Here is a 20,715-nt window from a genome sequence, read left to right on the forward strand (position 1 = left end):
TGCCTGATGTCAGTGGGCATTCTGGTGGGACAGAGTCCTCAACTGCGTCAGAGGTCATGTTCCTTTCAAGTAGACAGCTTCAGAACTGATCTGAGTCAGAGAACGCCCAGCTGTGGCTCACTATAGGACCAATCACTTGCTTTCTGGTAGAGAGAAATTTCCACACATTTTAGGATCACAGAGTTATAAGTGTTGTGAGCACTACAAGAAATCAAGTTTGTTTTTTGCCTCTACTGTCTCAGAATCCCCAAATAATAATCTTATGTTACTTCAGAAATATAACTGACATGCAATTTAGGAGTAGAAGGATGTCACAATTTTCTCTCTTGCTTTATTATTCTGTATTTCTGAGCTTAAAAGCATTGTGGCCTGTTATCTCCAAATAGGCAGTCAATGAATTAATTTCTGAATACCAAAAATAAGAAAATTTAAAATGCCAATGAACAATCCTGTGAATATACTTTATAACTCTAACACTTTCAGAATTAACAAAAAAAATTATCTGAAAAACTGGGCCTTTTAAGAGCACCAACACCTCAAAAACAGCAGAAAAATTCTGGGACTAGCAAAACATTCATTAACGCTGGAACGTGTCCAAGTACTGAACACAATTGTACCAGGCAGGTGACCTGCACAAAGACTTAGTGACAGCACAACATTCAGTTTTGCAAAAGTTTAAATGTGCTGCTTACCCTCAAGCATGTGGCTCCGAGTAGGTCAGAAGTACTGGTACAGAGAAGCAGAAACCAATCAAGTTCATACTATTTCTAGAATAGAGAATGTTCTCTGCTATTGTGCTACGGAAAGAAAAATTTAAAAAGTCCAGAAATGCAGAATTACAACCAGTGCCAAGATTTACAAACTCCATCATATTCAAATACAGTAAGAACAAAGTCTTTTTCTTATTTACACATAAATAAATTCCCCAAACTAGAACATATCTGATAGCATTTCTTTATCAATATGACTTGATTTCATACAGCCGTTAAAACGTACGTTCAGGGGGTCAGCTTTGCGGTGTACCAGGTAAAGTCACTGCCTGTGATCCCATTTGGGTGCTGGTTGGAGTTGTGGCCACTCTTCTTCCAATTTAACTCCTTGCTAATGGCCTGGGAAAAGCAGAAAAACATAGTACGTTGCGTTCCTGTGACCCATGTGGGAGACTTGTATGAAGCTCCTGGGTTTGGCCTGGACCATCTGCACAGTGAATCAGTGAATTGAAAATCTCCATCCAACTCTTTCAAAGGAAATACATTTTTAAAAACATACATGCAAGATAAAAATAAATAAAAATATCAAGTTTTAAGAAAACCTAGATCAACTTAAAATGTTACCATATTTTCTTGGACCAATTGATATTTTTAAAAAGATTTATATATTTAAAGGGCAAAATGACAGAGAAAGGTGGAATGATTGTCCTTCCACTGACCATTGCCAAATGGTTGCAGATTGGTGTGCACTGGGTTGAAACCAGGAGACAGGAACTCCAACCAGGAGCCCAAGTACTTGAGCCATCATTTGCTGCTTTCCCAGGAGTAACGGCAGGAAGTTGGATCAGAGGTAGAGCAGTGAAACTTGAAGTGGCACCCTGACATTAGAAGCTGGAGTCACAGGCAGTGACTTAACAGCATGTATCACAGCACGGGCTCTCCCCTCCCCCAGACCGATCAATAGTTTTTAAGGGGTTGGGATTTGGGCATGTCTTCTCCTAAATGTTTTTATATCTCACCCAACAACATTATCCTGTAACAATAGAACATCCCATATAAAAACACAATGACATTAAGAAACAAATAGGCGGCATGAAACAAAAAAGAAACACTAGCTTGAATACCATTAACTGAATTGATGGACTACATTCCTTTATGTTTTAGAACAACTAAACAATTTAGGATAGAAAATCTTTTCAATTAATATCCTTAATCCAGGAATTACAATTTAAAAAAAGAACTTTAATTATTAAGCACTAAATTTAAAACATTACTTCCTAGTTATTCGCAACTTTAACAGCTCTCAGTTTCTGAAGTTGATTTGTTTTTCTAGATTCCACAGTGTCAAGACAGTCCAATAAGATTTATTATTCAATTTATTTTATACATAATTAATACAAAAATGTTATTTCTCTAGAGACAATTAAAATATACCTTTAACGAAGCCAAGTTCTAATCTTAAATAGAGGAAGTACACTATTAGTGTTCTTAGTTCATTTCTCCAGAAGACCAGACCGTAAGGAGCTCTGGAGTCTGGCAATGTTGGCATCCAGTGCTGCAAGGCCATTTCTGAAGTCTTGTTCATCATGGGACGTGAATGTTGAAAAAGAAGAGATGCTCCAGTCAGACATCAAGTCAGAGTTGAGAATACTGCCTTCACAGGCAGTGCTGCCTTTCACCTGAACCCTGCTTTCGTGACAAGCTGAAGGGCCGTGACACGCAGCCTGTACCTCTGGATCCACCCTGGCAACAGGAATCTTGCCAATGGCTTCCTTTATTTTCTCAAGGAGCTGTTTGTCCTCCATATCAGCTGTCCTGGAAAGTTTTTCAGGTGCATCTTCTACTTCTTGTCTCAAAGAACAAACTGCAGATGTGCACAGTTTCTTTTCTGCTTCAGAGACAAGTCCTCTGCTGCTGACGAGCTGTGTGGTAGAGAGACTTCTCTGGGGCTGAGGGGATATTTTCTTAGAAAGTGGCGACTTCACTTTAGAAGTGCTTCGAACAAGAGGAATGTAAACTGTACTGTCCAAATTACATCCATCTTCTATTAGAGTCATAGTTTCATCCTCTGCATCTGAATCCTGTTTCAAAAAGGTAGAAACAATTCCAGGTGCAGGAGCTTCTCCCCTACCTCTGGTGTTATTAGGATGTGGCCCTCTGGATGGCACAACACTTTCTGAAGGCCCATCTGGCCCTATGGCTTCCTCATTTTGAACTGTAGACTGTGCCTCCAAATGTGCAAAACTGTGATTTGTTTCTAACTTATTCAGGTAGCTCATTATGGAAGTGTGAGCAGGGGCTGGATCATGCTGAAGTTGTTTATCATAAATGTTCAGAAGTGATTTAGTAAGGTTATTCCCAGACTTGTAGCGTGTACTGTCCACACTAAGATCTGAGAGCAGCTTTGCCATACTGTTCTGTAAGGTTCTGTTAAGAGGAACGTAGTATACCATTTATTAACTTCAGCCTGCTTCTTTCATTCATACACATACATACACTCACCCTTAAAAAAAAGTTTGAGGCACATGTCTGGTTCTTAATATGAAAACAAGCAACTAAAGTAAAAAAAACCAGCATGCATACTTTGACAAGATTAAAATAAAAAAATGATAAAAGATCTTGGTCTGCATCAAATTCCACATATCTAGCAGTAAAGACTCATAACGTATTTTGACTCCAGATACGGAAATGTTTTCTTCTTACACAACAGTACAAATTGAGTCGTCAAGTGGAAATCCAATATAAGTAGGCTAGGGTATATAGCAAAATAGAAGTAAGTCTGTTAGAATTTAAATAATTTTCTTCTGTTCAGAATATGTATGCCAAGAATGCTGAAACAATACTGGAACAAAGAGTGGATAGAGATTATTTTTCGTAATTAGGTTTAAGCAATAGTTAGGTACCAGAAAAATGTGATAAAAGAACTATAAAAGATATGTAGTAAGACAGGAAAGAAATCTCATACTGTCAACATTAACTGTGACCATGGGCAAGTCATTTAACCTTTTTAAATTTCCATCTCAAATGTAACATGAAGATACCACTTCAGAATTATAATTATTAAATAAGTTTTAAAAAGATGGTAAAAAGCTTAGCACAATTTTGCCCTGAGTGGTGTTTATTTGATGGTAGCTTTATTAATAAACCTAGTAAGCCATTTAATACCAAGGCTTTAGTCTATTTGAACTGAATCACGTATGTTGTTACAAATTAACCAGAAAAAGATAAACATCAGCTTTTAAAAAGATACATGGGAGATCAACAGGCAATTAATGAAAAATTCCCCAAGAAAACAGAAATGTTTAAAACCATTAATTTTTTTTAAAAAGATTTAATTTTATTTTAAAGGCAGAGTAACAGTAAGAGAGAAAGCAAGAAGAGTAATCTTTTATCTGCTAGTTCACTTTCAATGGCTGTAGTGGCCTGGGCGGGGCCAGGCCAGAACCAGGAGAGAACAGCCTCATCCAGGTCTCTCATGCAAGTGAGGGGCCCAAAGACCTAGGTCACTCCCAGCAGCTTTCCCAGGCACATTAGCAGAAAGCTGGATCAAAAGTAGAACAGTCGGGACTTGAACCGATGCCTTCAGGGAATCAGCCCATTCACCAATAGGTGGCAGCTTAACCTATTAGATGCTGGGCCCCAAAAGTGCAACTTTTAATCAAATAAATTTCAATTTTGAAAACATGACTTTTTTTTTCCTTTATTGAATTAACATAAGAAAATAAGAATAAAGCCATTTTTATGGAATCTTGGAAAATAATGAGAATAATGTCAGCCAAGTGGCTGATGATGAGTTTCTCACTTCTGAACCCCTTCACAGAAATCTCCCTAGTAAGTATCCTCAGACAAGATGACCTTCATCAATCTCTCAGAACTCAGGAATGAGACAGAGATAGAGGTGGACCACAGAAAAGAAAGAAGCTGCATCACAGGAGTAAAAGGACAGCCATCCCTCCTTTGAGCTGGTACACTTCCACAGACGACTGCCCATGGCCTAAGTTTCTACAGTGGGAAAAGAGACATCTGTTTCTATAGCATCTTGAGCTGCTTTGTATGAGGCCCACTCCTATCTCCTATCCATGAAAAACTGATAGATCGGCAAGCCTACCCTACCTGTGGTTACTCAGAAAACCAAGAAGGGAACTGGGGCTCCCAGTGACTACCATGGGCCTCGGCAGCGGCTCTACAGTGGTGCAAATGGAGTCGCTCGATTAGAGACCAGTCAATAATGTCACTCTGCAGGAAGCAGTTAACAGTTTACCAGCTGTGAGTCCCTATCAGCTTCTCCATGAAATGTAACTGCTCTGCCAAGGCTCCTAAAAGCCAGGAGACAAACTCAAGTCCAAGTATTTCCAGAGAAAAGAGTCGTGTCCCACCTTACCCAAGTTAAAATAATCCACCCGAGAATAGCTATAAAATGAATGACACAGAATAACAAAATGCTAGTGAGGACCTGGAGAAAAAGGAACTCTTATGTATTACTGGTTGCAATGCAAGTTAGTACAGCAATTATAGAAAATAGAAAACAGCATGGTGGATTCTTCAGAATCTAAAATCAGACTACACGACCCAGCTACTCCACTGTTAGGTCTATACCCAACAGTGTAATGAAATCAATGTCAGAGATACCTGCATTCTCATGTTTATTGCAGCACAATTCACAACTGTCAAAATACACTGTGGACAGATAAATGGATAAAGCTAATGTGGTACATATACAGATATGCATGTTTGTGTATACATATAAAATGGACGATCATTCAGTCCATTATATTTTTAAAATTGAATTTTATTATTTCAAAAAAAATGAGATCCTGTTATTTACAATAAAAAGGAGGGATCTGGAGGACATCATATTAAGTGAACAACTAGGCACAGAAAGACAAAAACCCTAGGTCATAGGCAGAAGCTTAAACAAGTTGATGACTTAGAATGGTGGTCACTAGAGGTTAAGAAAGAGGCTAGATAACAAATACCATAATACAGTTAAAAAGAGAAATGAGGTCTAAGTTCTATAGTATAAATAGGGTGACCTATAGTTTATAACGATTTACTGAGGTTGAAAGTCCCAACACAATGAAATGATAAATGTTGATAAGATGCTTATTGTGATTGATCATTACATGTTGTATATATATATTGAATTATCATATTGTATTGTATAAACATATAAAAGATTATACATTAAACATTTTTTTTATCAAGAGGTATAAAGACATTTACCAGTATCTGCAGAAGATAGCACCGGGCCTCATGCCTTAGTGGGTGAGCAGTAAACAAACTCAGCCTTAGCACTGGTAAGATTTCTCCTGGCCAGAAGGTAAGGATGCATCATTTGGCCCTGCCAGGCATGAATGGCTGAGTGGCAACCACACATAGCCTTCAAGCTCTGCCTGAGGCTTACCCAGTCTTGGAAGAAAACCTGAATGCTTACATAAAGAACAAAAGGCCAGCACAGTGGCTCAACAGGCTAATTCCACAAGCTGCAGTGCTGGCATCCCATAAGGGTGTAGTCCCAACCGCTCCACTTCTGTTCCAGCTCCTGCTTATGGCCTGGGAAGGCAGTGGAGGATGGCTCAGGTCCTCGGGCTCCTACATCCATGCTGCAGACCCAGAAAAATCCTGGCTCCTAGCTCTAGGATCAGCTCAGTTCTGGCCATTGTGGTCATTTGGGGAGTGAATCTGTGAATGAAAGATCTCTGACTCCATGTTTCTCCTCTCTGTAAATCTGTATTTCAAAAAAATGAAATAAAAATCTTTTAAAAAATATATCTGCTTGAGTGGTGGAATTCCTTAATAATGGGTCATCTTTACTCACAGAAAAGCTATTCTTTTTAATAAAAAAGCAGAGCTGGCATTGCAGTATAGCAGGCAAAGCCCACAAGGAATGACAGAATTTCATGTGAACATGTTTTGCGTCCCACTTACTCTACTTCTGATCCAGCTCCCTGCCGATGGCTAGGGACTAGCAGGGGAAGCAGCTCGAGCACTAGCTCAGAGACCTGGACGGAGGTCCTGGCCGCGTCCTGGCCGCGCCCTGGCCGCTGCGGTCTCTTAGAGAATGAAGCACTGCATGAAGACCTCCCTTTCCCTCTGTAACTGACTTCTGGATAAGTAAGTAAAATCTTAAAACGCACATATACAAAAGAAGCAAAGCTGAAAGAATCTCAAATTATAGCTCAAATCCCAACAAAGGTACTAACTAGCTGTGAAAGTCAAGTAACTTTCTTTCTTTCTTTGGGTTTTCATTTATACTAACCTCTAGAACAATTATACTGTTTACTTATTCTGGAACATTATTAAGGAATAAAAAGGGGGCCTGGTGTGGTAGCATAGTGGCTAAAGTCCTCGACTTAGACTTATATGCGCCAGCATGCCATATGGGCGCCAGTTCTAATTTCGGCAGCCCTGCTTCCCATTCATGCTCCCTGCTTGTGGCCTGGGAAAGCAATCGAGGATGGCCCAAAGCTTTGGGAACTTGCACCTGTATGGGAGATCCAGAGGAGGCTCTGGGCTCCTGACTTTGGATTGGTGCAGGTCAAGCCGATGCAGCCGCTTGGGGAGTGAATCAATGGACAGAGGATCTTTCTCTCTGTTCTCTCCTTGTCTCTGTATATCTAATGTTAAAAAAACAAAACAAAACAAAACAAACACCAAAACCAAAAACAAATCACAAAAAATAAACTTTTTGAAAAAAAGGATTTACAGAGAATAGGTGAAACAGAGAGAGGCAGAGAAAGAGAGAGTCCATCTGCTGGTTCTCTCCCTTAATGCCGCAATGATTGAAGCTGAGCCAACCCAAAGACAGAAGCTTCTTCTGGGTCTCCGACATGGGTGCAGAGGCCCAAGGACTTAAGCCATCCTCTACAGCCTTTCCAAACCATAATCAGAGAGCTGAATTGGACGTGGAGCAGCCAGGCCATGAGCCAGTGTCCATGGAGGATGCCAGTGCCACAGATGGAAGCTCCTCTTACAAGTGCCACAGTGTTGGCCTCACCTATGTTTTTGTTACCAACTTTATTTAGTAAATGCACTCCACATGTTCGATAGTACCAGATCAAATTTATCCTTAAAAATGTGTCTCCTGGGCCCAGTATGATTGCTCAGTGGTTAAACTGCCTTGCATCTGCCGCCAGGATCCCAGATAGGCACCTGTTTGTGTCCCAGCCGCTCCACTTCCCATCCATCTCCCTGCTTCTAACCTGGGAAAGCAGTAGAGAGTATTCCACAGCCTTGGACCCTGCACCACACAGGAGACAAAGTAGAAGCTCCTGACTTCTAGCTTCAGATTGGCTCAGCTCCAACTGTCGTGGACACTTGGAAAGTGAATCAGTGAATGGAAGATCTTTCTATATCTCCTTCTCTCTGTAAATCTGCCCTTGCAACAAAAATAATAAATAAATCTTTAAAAATATATATAAATTATCTTCTTACATACATCACAGTAAAAGTTCACTTCTTGCTGATGTAAATAAATATTTAGCAACTAATAGGATTAAATATTTTCATATGGGCTTCACAAATATTCATCTGCAACATAATATCCAATAAACGGTTGTTGAACAAATGAATAAGTAAACAGATCTATCTATTCATTCATCTAACAGGTGAAAAAAATGCAAAGTTAACTTAGATTAAATTAGACATAGAGTTACTACCAGGCATAAACCAGTTCAGCTAAAGCCAGAACATGTGCAAGAGAAAAGGAAATGTGTGAATTCTACTTTTCAATCCATGACTAATTTGTACTGATACTCCACATGCACGGAGTTTTCCTATTAATGACATGCAAATAAGAAAAATCTTCCCTCCATAAGGAGGACAAGTAAAAAGAGAATGAGAAAACTATGAAAACAAAATTAGCGGAGAACTACAGCCTCCCACCATTTTTCTGTTCTTTTTTTTTTTTTTCCTGAATTTTCTGCTTGTGCCTAAAAGTCTTTGGAATGAGGAAGGAGATGCTTGCAGGTAGTCTAGCCAACTTCTCACAGCCTGATCTCTGACCTGCTGTGCTGCCCTCTTTTTCTTTTCTAAATGGACTGTAAAGCATACATACTTGAAGAAGTTTGAGATGGATGTTATATACCATGAAATTGCCCTCCTTTAAGTACACAATTGGTGGGTTTTAGCCTATCCATAGAGTTAGAAGATGGTCACCAGTATTTAATTCCAGAATGTTTTCAGGATCTCAAAAAGGATCTATCCTCATGATCATCACTCCCAATTTATGTCCCTGGCAACCACACTCTATCATCTCTATGGATTTGTTTATTCTGTACATTTCATATAAATGATAACACGTGACCTTTTGGTTACTGGCTTCTATTACAGTAAATGCCTGCCCTTAATAAAATTCTCAATTCCAAATTACTCTTCCAAAAGAGGGTGATTTTTATTTGTATTTCCGTGATAGCTCGGGAGCCTGAGCATTATGTCATTAGCCATCTGAATTTGTTCTTTTGAAAAATGCCTGCTCACTTCCTTCGCCCATTTCTTAACAGGTTTGTCTGTTTTGCTGTTTTGGGGTTTCTGAAGTTCTTTGCAAATTCTGCATATTATTCTCCTATCTGTTGTGTAGTGTGCAAAGATTTTCTCCCACTCTGTTGGTTGTCTCTTCACTTTATTGACAGTTTTCTTTGCTGTACAGAAGCTTCTTAGTTTAATGTACTGCCATTTGCCTAATTAGCCTTTGACTGCCTGTGCTTTGGTTACTTTTCTTTTTTCTTTTTTTTTTTAAGAATTTATTATTATTGGAAAGCCGGATACACAGAGAGGAAGATCTTCCATCCGATGATTCACTCCCCACGTGAGCCGCAACGGGCCGGTGCACGCCAATCCGATGCCGGGAACCAGGAACCTCTTCCGGGTCTCCCACGTGGGTGCAGGGTCCCAAGGCCCTGGGCTGTCCTCGACTGCTTTCCCAGGCCACAGGCAGGGAGCTAGATGGGAAGTGGAGCTGCCGGGATTAGAACTGGCGCCCATATGGGATCCCAGCGTGTTCAAGGCAAGGACTTTAGCCGCTAGGCCACGCTGCCGGGCCCTTGGTTACTTTTCTTAGAAGTCTTTACTAATGCCTATATATTACCGAGTGCTTCCTATGTTTTCCTCTAATAGTTTGATGGTTTCTGGGTAGATTTAGGTCCTTAATCCACTGTATAAGGTGACAAGTCCGTGTCTTATTTCTCATGATGAGTTGTAAAATTGCCTATACCTACAATGTCATGATACACTTAAACAGCAGAATGCTGGACCTATGAGTGATGCTGACGAACTGTATTACTGTAATAATATAAGGGAAAATGGTGTATTGGGTGTAGAAGGTGGAGGGAGGGAGGAAAAGTGGAGGGGAGAATCTCAACACCTATAAGACTGTATCATGGAAAATAATAATAAAAAATACCCAAAAAAGAGATAACATTTTCCTTTGGAAATATTATAAAGTCTTTCACAAAAAAGGATATTCTATTACATTACTTTGAACAAGCACAGTATAAGCAATGTTTACAAACTCAACTGCAGTTTAATCAATTATTATCCAACATAGATACAAAAAATGTCTTTTTTCCCTCATTATTAAATTAATGTCTGAGTATTTATTTTAAAGATAAATGAGAGGGGAAACTAACGTTCCTATGTTAACAAATTATGTTCCAATATGCTTATAATATTTATATATATTCCATCTATTTTCTTAAACATTTAAATTTTAAAATGGAGAATAAAGTTTATAGCTCAAAAGGGATGTGTTCATTGGAAATATAAAGGAGACTGTTTTACAGTTAAAAATGTTTTATATTCATAATTATATATGTCCAGTATCATTCAAAAGCACCAGTTTCAGGTTTAAAGTAACTGACATCTCCAGAATTTTAAAAGTAATTGAAAATACAATTGTTAGTTAGCAAATGTCTCAAAAGAAAACTGAATTTCACTACTGCATACAATATAAACATTAAGTGAAGTAATTTTATTTATTGGGGAAAAGACCCATTAGGGAATGAAGTTCTTAGGGACTGTTGACAGCTCATTTATTTTATTGATGGAACAAAGATGATGAAGCTAAAAGAGGCCTAAATGACTTACCCAAGATAGTATGCTTTGAAGGTTTACTATGCTAAAAGGCTTTTGGTAATTTTTAGCATCTCCAGTAACCACATTCAGGTCCCCACTTCACAACAGAGGTTTAAAGAAGTTAAAAAGAATTTGTTCAGTTACTCCACTGACAGTTGCAGAACTGCGATTCCATTTGAGCCTCTATGGCTTCAAAGCCAGAGACCTTAACCATTTGGCTAAACTTCAAGCTTCTCATTAAAACCCTTTGCCTGGAATCACATGATTTAAAAAAGCACTTAGATATGTCTGGAACTGCTAAACTAAACTAGAACAGAAAAAACCACTGTTTGAAATTAGTGAAAGCACTGACAAAATAAGGGGAAAAATACAGAATAAAGAGTAGGTCTGACATTATCTTGGGTTTGCTAAGTTCATACAGAAAAAGGTACTGAAGGTACTCAAAAGAAGTCAACTAACTTACCTGGTTAGGTCTCTCAGCCGAGTCACTTCAGCATCACGCTGACGTAATGTTATTCCCAGTATTTGATTTTCTTTTTCAGCAGCTTCTAACTTAAACCGGGAGCTTTTCACATCGACTAAGGCTTCCTCTAGTTCTAAAATAACAACAAAAAAATCAGTTTCCTTATTTTTTCTAAAAAATGTGGCCATAGCTACAGGTTAAATGCATACCGATTTTTATTTTTGTTATCTCAATATCAAACTGCTGTTTATTTTCAAGTATAGTTTGATCTTTGTCTTTAAATATACTAGTGTATTTTTTGTTTTCATCTTTCTGGTTTTCAATCACTTTTAAGAGCTCTTCATTTTTATTCTGTAGTAATTCTTGGTTCTTCAGTGACTCCTGTAATTGATTTTGCAGGGAAATATTCAATGACTGAAGAGAAAACACTGTAAGACAAAAAAGGTAAAAGTTTTCCCCTAAAATTAATAAGTACAGACCTGAAAGATTTTTTTGTTAGAGAAAGGTCTGGAATACATTCATCTTGCTGAAGTTATATGTATGAGCATTTCTATATTACTAAACATATTTTTAAAACTGGCTGGTAGAAGACATACTGATCTCCAGTTGATACTCTGAGTATTATATTACCTTCACATTTTTAAATGAAAGATTTCTACATTGAAATACCACAAAGTATCTGTGATATCAAATGATTCTTATTGAATGTCTTCCTCTCCCAAGATCTAGTCTCCCACAGGAAGCAATCACTGTTAACTATGGCATCTTTCTAGAAGGTACTGCTGCATTAAAGTCTTATAAATAGGTAAATATTTACGATAAAGGAATCATACGATAGTCTCTAGGAGACTAAATCTATCATGGATTGTACCATATTCTTTTTTGAGGCTATAAAAGCATATGTCATCAGTCACTGAGCAAACACAGCCTTGGATGAATGCTTCTCATGTGTGTGAGGCACTGTGTTAACAACCTAGGTATGGGCCTGGCGGCGTGGCCTAGTGGCTAAGTCCTCGTCTTGAACACACCAGGATCCCATATGGGCGCCGGTTCCTATCCCGGCAGCTCCACTTCCCATCCAGCTCCCTGCTTGTGGCCTGGGAGAGCAAGGACGGTCCAAAGCTTTGGGACCCTGCACCCGCGTGGGAGACCTGGAAGAGGTTCCTGGTTCCTGGCTTCGAATCGGCACAGCACCAGCTGTTGCGGTTCACTTGGGGAGTGAATCATCGGATGGAAGATCTTCCTCTCTGTCTCTCCTCCTCTGTGTATATCCGGCTTTCCAATAATAATAAATAAATCTTAAAAAAAAAAAAAAAACCAACCTAGGTATACAGCAGTGAACAATACAGATATCGTCCCTGCTCTCATCGAGCCAATATCAAATAAGCACTTTCATAAATAGTAATAATAAATGCTTTCAAATGAACAGCAAAATAAACAAGTAAAAAAGAAACAGTGAAAGAATACAAAGAGAGATGCTACTTAAAGTGGAATCCAGTGATTTCCCCATTTCCTCTACTGGCCTCCTCTCTCTCTTTGGAGATCCTGCACCCAATTTTCATTCACAGTAGGACCAAAGATCATCTCTTCAGAAAGTATTACGGTACAAGGAGAATATTTTATAAAGTGCATGTTCCACTGAGTGTTCATATTTTTCTTACTGCTTTGTAAAAGATATAAAGAAAACTGTCCTTGGGATGTCATGTAATATATTAAATTGTCCTCAGTTTGTTGATGCTTTATGAATATATCTGAAGTTTTGTAGTACTATTAGTTTCAATTAAATTCTGAGATCCTTAAAGACAATTTGAAAATATCTGTTAGAACTGCAACTGTATATACTTGTTGCTTTAGCAATCCACTGCTACCAATCCACCAAAAATGCTTTCATACTTGCAAGTGCATAAAGACATGAGTACAAGGAAGTTCACTGCATTGTTTTCACTGGGTAAAAGGGCTAAAACATCCTGACATCAATCAGTAGATGACCTTAAATATATTATGGTAGAGCTGCATAAGCAGAATACCAAAGTGCTTATTAAAGAGAAAGAAATGTATTTAAGTGTTCTGTTAGAGAAAAATGTCCACTGAATGTTATATAGATAAATGTAAGCCGTGAGGTCTTGCAAATGTTCATGCAAGGCAGGTTTTTAGCCTAAAGATTTAAATACTGCTGGTGAGCACACATGTTAAGCTACAACTTGGGAAGCCTATATCCTATGTTAAAGGATTAGTTCAAGTCTGGCTACTGCAGTACCAATCCTGCTTCCTGCTACTTCACCTGGACAAACAGAAGATGATGATAAAAGTACTTGTGTTGGAGCTTTCAATTGACTGGGATGATACTCTGCTGGCTCTGTCATCAGACTAGAGAGGGTATACCTAAGAAGCCGTTGAACTTGACGGGACAATAAGATGCTGGACTCTATGTTTGGTATACGCTTGCAATGGGGAAATCTCAACTGAACTTGAGCTGTGGTTATGCAACAAGGTGGAGGAATCCACCATGGTGGGAGGGTTTGGGGAGGGGTGGGGAGAACCCAAGTATCTATGTAACTGTGTCACATAATACAATGTAATTACTGAAGTTAAATAATAAATAATTAAAAAAAAAAAAAAAGTACTTGTGTACTTGTTGCTGTGGAAGACCCAGATGGGGTTAGCCCTGACTATTGTAGGCATCTGGAGAAGGGCTCAATGGATAAAAGATAAATCTTCCTGTCATTCTGATTTTTAAGTCAATAAAGAAATCTGGGGGAAAAAAAACCCAAAGACCTGCTTGGGAGGCTTGTATACCATAACAAACTGTGAGGCTTGACTCTAGCTCCAAGATTCTAGCTTCCACCAATAAAAACTCTGGGAGACAGCAGGTTAACAGATGATAGCTCAAAGAGTTGGGCAAGGCCATCGTGTAGGAAACCTGGACTGAGTTCTAAGATCCAGGCTCTTGCCTTAGATTCTAATCCAGCACTAGCCATGGCAGATGGAAGCTCTGCCTTTGTTTCTGTCTCATTGCCTATAAGTGAAATAAACCTAAAAATGTATAAAGTTCATGAAAAAGCCACATTATGAAAAAAATCATGCACAGATTTAAAAAACGTATTTGCAAAATAAACTTCTAATTACAGTTTTCAGAAAAAGTCTTTAAGACACATTGATACATAACAACCTTATTTTTTTAAAAGGGGGTCAAATATATAAACAGAGAAAAAAGTAAGTGTTTCATATAGTTGTCTGTCCTTGTACATGGTATATATAAAGTTGATGTTCATGAAATAATCAACTATGTCCATTTGATATGTACGAAAAGAAGATATATAAAAAGAAAAAAAGCTCTATTTTTAAAAACCAGTGTGTTCTTAGGAAATGATAGCATAGATCTTTTATTTTTGTTTCTGCACCATTTTAAATTTTAATAGAGTATTATTTTTATTTTTAATTTTATTTAAAATCCACTTAGACACAGTAATTAAGAAAGGTTGATTGTTTATCAACATTTCCAGAGCCACAAAGAATTTAACATCAACCTCTAAAAATTTTTTTACCTACATTCAAGGTTGTAATCCACAGCACCAGTTGCCTTTTGTGTTTTTTCTTGTTCTCTAAGTCTCTGGTTCAAAATTCTTACTTGCCTAAAAATAAATTAAAATATGTTTATGTACACACACATACTCCATTATAAACGCAAGAATCCCAAGGCATTTAGCAGTGTACATCTTGACAGTATATCAATCAACAAAATACAAACAACAAAAGTGAACAAAAAATTAAAGCCAGACCACTGTGACTAGGAGCCTGAAGAAATGTCTACCGTTACTTGGAACAACACAAAATCCCCCTTCACTAAAGAGATTAACTTTTCCTTTTTCCTTTTGTTTTATCTCATTTTTTCTTTTTTTCCTATCTCTCCTTGCTATTTTCATATTCTCACTTCCTTCTCAGTATCTTCATCATTTTTTAAAAAACATTTCCTTACTAACTATAACAAATACAGGTACAAATTACTATCAGATATTAGTCACATATGAAAAAACTATGAAACACAAATCTATGCTTTTAATAACTTCCTTACTCGATGTATGTTAATGGCTTTACTGAAATGAGACTATTAATAAGCAACGACTTTCCTCCACAATGAACTTCATAAAATATAACAGCTTCACAAACATGTATAAAAGAATTTTTTTTTAAATTTTTATTACTTTCCATGGTACAGTTTTATAGGTATAAGGATTCACCCACTCCCTCCCCTCTCTCTCCTTATTTTTCCCTCCCATCATTTCCCCCATATTATTACAGTACTATAGTCCTTTAGTAACAGTTACAAGTTCAACATTTTGCTGTTTAAGTGCACCATGACATTGTAGGTGTAAGCAAAGGTAGAAAAACTAGCATTGTATTGTCAAGGTATACTGAATTGTTTCACTGGGAGTCCTCCATTAATTCTGGAGTAGAGATACACACTGCAGTGTATCTTCACTTCCCCATATGCTGGACTTCATTATACAGTTCATTTATGAGAATATACACATATTCTTGTTCACCCATAAAAAAATCAAGTAATTTACACCAAACACATCACAAAACATTAGATCCTAAAGAATTTAGGTTTCTAGAATTCATACAAATGGGCAAAATGCTATTTAAATTCTGTATTATGAGTCTCTATTATACATTATGGAAAGCAATGGTATTTCCTACTTTTAATACACTTTCGTTCAGAGAAAGAAATTCACCTTTATTATTTTCCCAGAATTATTTGCCTGAAAATATTCTGAACTGAAATGCTTCTTTTTATTACTAAATCTAAAATATTGATATTTTATCTCAAATTATTCACATGCATTGCATCTGGGTGAATTAAAGTATTTAACAGGGGCCAGCACTGTGGCATAGCCCGCAGTGTCCGCAGCACATATGGATACCAGTTTTGAGTCCTAGCTGTTCCACTTCTGGCCCATTACCATGATAATGTGCCTAAGAAAGCAGCAGAAGACGGCAAAAGCGTTTGGGCCCCTGCTCCTACATGGGAGACACAGAAGAAGGACCTGTCTCCTGGCTTTGGCCTGGGACAGCCCCGACTGCTGCAGCCATTTGGGGAGTTAACCAACAGCTGGAAGTTCTCTCTTTCTCCCTCACCTTTCAAATAAATAAATACATACATAAATAAATAAACTCTAACTCTGCCTTTCAAATAAATAAAAACAAAATAAGAATTAAACATAAAATATACAAATAAAATCCAACTAAATGTTTTAAGGAGACATCTAAATGAACTTGAAGTAAGGAAGGCATTTCCACACAAGACTCAAAATCCATTGGCCATCAAGGTAAAGAAGGAAGGACTTAATGCCTATCAAAAGTTGAAATGTGTTACAGGATTAACATCTTGGAAAGAAAACACACACTACCTATACAGTAACATTTAAAGAGGTCCCACAAATGTAAATTAACATAATAAAGAATAAAGGCATCCATTATTGCTTTTTATTGCCAAGTAGGATTCTACAGATACACCATCATTTTGTTTATTTCTTGACAGACATTTTGGGATATTTCATTTGAACATTCAAGAACACATTTTGTGTGGCTATGCACTTGACTCTTGAGCAAATAGCCCGGAGTGTGACAGCTGGATCATATGATACGGTTAATATGTGGGGTTTTTTTTTGTTAGTTTTCTATGTTGAATTTTTTTTCCTAAATAAGTAATAGCATATCACATTACCAAGAGCAGAATGTGAAACATCCAGTTCTTCCACATTCTCATTAATAACTGGTATAGATTTTTATTGTAGCCAGTTAATGAGCATGCAATGGTACCTCACTATGGCTTTGTGTTTTCTTAAAGAAAAATGACAAACTTTTTCTCATGTTCTTACTTGATGTTGACACCTCTTTTTTAATGAAGCCTCTGTTCAAATATTTGACCCATTTTTAAACTGAATGTTTTAAAATCTGGTACTTATTATTCAGTTGTAATAGTTCTTAATACAATGTAGACATCAGTTGTTTATCAGATGCATGCTTTACAAATATTTTCTCTCAGACTGTTGGCCACAGCTTCATTTTGAGTAGAACCATGGGATTCTGGCACTGCAGGCAGCAGCTTCATCTACTATCCCAAAATGATGCTCCCCAACTCTCCCACTCCCACATGGTTTTCTAAAAAGACGACGACGTTACCAGTAAATAAGGCCTGTTTTAGCTCTTCCCTTTGCAATGTAGCTGGTGTTGGCCTTTCTTGTCCCTTTGCACTGGTTAAAACTTGTAGCATAATGTTGAATTGGAATAATAATCATTTTTCACAAGATAACTTTTATATATTTTCTAGCCCCTATAAAGAGAAAAAGAAACCTGCTCCCCAAATAGCGCAACAGTTTTAGAAAATGGGATGACATTACAAGTACTATTTAAAAATCTAATGTACTGAATTTAGGATTACATGATTTCAATTTTTGTGAAAAATAACAAGTGAAACCAGATGTGATAAATTTTTATACAAACATCTTTACTGTGAGATGTATCATTCCTAAATAAGCTAAAACTAAGAATATGAAAAATATTCAGTTTGGAATTTATGCTATTCTTGTTACTAACACATTCTACTCTATAACCACAAATTCTACAGTTTTCTTAATTTATACATAGGTTCAACATTCATCTCTAATCTACTTCTCTTGGGATTTATCTCTTAGCTTTCTAGAGTGCCATTCAACAGTGTTTTGTCTTGATCTTACAGAGTCCAAGGGTGCTCTGTTTAGTAAACTGATGTACACTCAAGACTGCTGCCCAGACAGTAAGAGGACAGCTAAGCCATTCTTGAAGCATATTTTTATTTCCCTAGAACTTTATAAATGAATAATAAATATCCCTGTGAAAAACTGAGGTCAGCTTTATCGTTTCCTTCTTTATTCATGATTTGCTTTTTTCCTGTATGTATATAATTTAATTCTTTGTCCTTAGGTACAAAACTTTATCAGTATTATGTCTTAACTTTGGTCATGTTGTATAGCTTTTCTGCGTTCTTTTATATGTTACTGATCTGTTGATACAAAGAGCAGAGAAGCAGAGGCGTATGTGGGGTTGGGGCTGTGGAAATGTTTCTATTTGATGGTTCACTCCCAAATGCCTGAAATGGCGAGCACTGGGCCGGGCAGATGCCAGGGTCAGCCCAGGTCTCTCACACTGGTAACAAGGACCCAACTACTTGAGCCATAATCTGCTGCATTTCCAGAGTCTACACGAGGACAAAGTCAGATCAGAAGCAGAACCAAGACTTGAGCAGGTAGCTGAACATGGGATGCAGAAGTCCCAAGCGATGCCTCAATGGCTGCCCTTCAGTATTTATATAATATTGTCTGTAACTAATTCGCTGTTTTCATTTTCCAGAAAAACAAAATTTGCCAATTTTTATCTTGTTTCTTTTTCATGTTTAATCTTCTTCATATTTTTTTCATTCTTTTTCCATTTTGTTTTATGTCTTCCAGCTTATCCATTGTACATTCAGTCATTTAACAAACACTTACTAGAGTACCAGGCATAATTCTCAATACTTAAAATACAGCCGTCAATTAGAGATACAAAAATTGTCCAATTCGTACAAGTAGGAAGAATAGTTCACCAAAGAGTGAGGAAAGAGAGATGGGGGAACTACGATGTAGTGACTGCAGAATTTATGTCAAGAATAAAAATTTGGGGGCAAAAATAGTGGTAATATGTACACAGCATTGTACCTATTACCTGAAATGTACACCTACAACTGGTTAAAAAGAAATCACATAAACACACATATACATATATTTAGGGAAAAATGAGAATAAAATCAATCCTCATATTGCTTACGTTCTAGTGAAGCAGAACATCCCTGACCCCACGTTTCTTTGGGTGATTTGTCATCTCATGTTTATTCTTTTTTCTTTTAAAAAAGAAAGGAAGATCTTCTGTCCACTGATTCACTCTGCAAATAACTACAACAGCCAGAGCTGAATGGATCCACAGCCAGGATCCAGGAGCTTCCTCCAGGTCTCCCTCGTAGGTGCCGGGTCCCAAGACTTCGGGCTATCCTCAACTGCCCTCCAAGGTCACAAGCAGGGAGCTGGAAGGGAAGCATGGCCACCAGGATACAAACCGGTGCCCATATGGGATCCTGGTGCTAGCAAGGACTTTAACCACTAGGCTACCGCACCAGGCCTGTAATGTTAATTCTTGATATGCTTTTGTCCCAACAAAATTGTTGGTTCCTTAAAATTTTTTTGCAAAAATCTCTCCTACAATCTTTCTTCCCATGGATTTTTTTGTATCACTCTCGATCTTCCTGCTACTTTCCTTAATATTCCTTCTCAGCTTTCTTTCATATGTTCCTCTCCCTGATTTTTGCTTTAAAAGTTATTTCCTGGGTCCGGCGCAGTAGTCTAGCGGCTGAAGGCCTCACCTTGAACACGCTGGGATCCGACATGGGTGCTGGTTCTAATCTCAGCAGCACCACTTCCCATTCAGCTCTCTGTGGCCTGGGAAAGCAGTCAAGGACCACCCAAAGCCTTGTGGGAGACCCGGAAGAGGCTCCAGGCTCATGGCTTTGGATTGGCACAGCTCTGGCTGTTGTGGCTGCTTGGGGAGTGAATCAATGAACAGAAGACCTTCCTCTCTGCCTCTCCTCCTCTATATATGACTTTACAATAAAAATAAATAAATCTTTTTTAAAAAGTCTTATATAAAAATTGTCTAATCAAAATGCCAAGATTCCACAGAAATCTATCAACCTAATTCTTTAGCCCACAAGGTGGCAATAAACGTTAAAGTACTGACAGATCATTTTTTTCCCAGAGAAAAAGAAACATATAGTTTCCAAGATAAAAACAGGAAAAGAAATTTGATTGAAAATGACTAAAAACTCATTTGAATGAGCCTTTGCATGTCAAGTGCTATTTTAATTTATTTATTATTATCATTATTTAAAGCTCCTCTGTCTGCTGATTCACTCTCCAAGTGGCCACAATGGCTAGAACTAAGCCAATCTGAAGCCAGGAGCCAGGTACCTCCTGCAGGTCTCCTACTGCTTTCCCAGGCCACGAGCAGGCAGCTGGAAGGGAAGCAGAGCAGCCAGGACATGAAGCAGTGTCTGCATAAGATCCTGGCGCATGCAAGGTGAGGACTTTAGCCACTAGGCTATTGTGCCAGGCTCCAACTAGTATTTTAATGGAAGATTCTTTCCAAATATAGATTATCAAATGGCACAAAAATTCAGAACTTCTGCTACCAAGGACATATCTGAAAATTCTTCATTTTTCATTTACTTCTTTCAGAAGGTCAAGTAAACAACAAGAGCAAATAACATGCTACATAACCATTGTCCCTGAGCACAGTCAAAAGCTCTGCTGCCAAGTCTGAAGAACTGGACATCAAACTAATTAACCTTTCAAAAAATTAAATACAGGTAGTGACCAATAAAACCGTACCTCTCATTTTCTT

At 37.9% G+C, this 20,715-nt stretch overlaps 1 protein-coding gene across 1 annotated transcript in view; it reads right to left on the reverse strand.

Moving 5' to 3' along the window:
- Nucleotides 1–1,719: 1,719 nt before the first annotated feature.
- Nucleotides 1,720–20,715, reverse strand: part of CCDC14 (coiled-coil domain containing 14) — a 44,940-nt gene continuing 25,944 nt past the window's right edge. Inside the window, exons 10-13 of the mRNA XM_004577838.2 lie at nt 14,794–14,876; nt 11,454–11,672; nt 11,245–11,377; nt 1,720–3,137 (exon numbers count right to left, since the gene is read on the reverse strand). Of these exons, the coding sequence (XP_004577895.2) occupies nt 2,204–3,137; nt 11,245–11,377; nt 11,454–11,672; nt 14,794–14,876 (1,369 nt within the window). The 3' untranslated portion in view covers nt 1,720–2,203. The remainder of the gene's footprint in view (nt 3,138–11,244; nt 11,378–11,453; nt 11,673–14,793; nt 14,877–20,715) is intronic.

The sequence above is a fragment of the Ochotona princeps genome, chromosome 3 (assembly GCF_030435755.1).
Source record: "Ochotona princeps isolate mOchPri1 chromosome 3, mOchPri1.hap1, whole genome shotgun sequence".
Taxonomy (NCBI): domain Eukaryota; kingdom Metazoa; phylum Chordata; class Mammalia; order Lagomorpha; family Ochotonidae; genus Ochotona; species Ochotona princeps.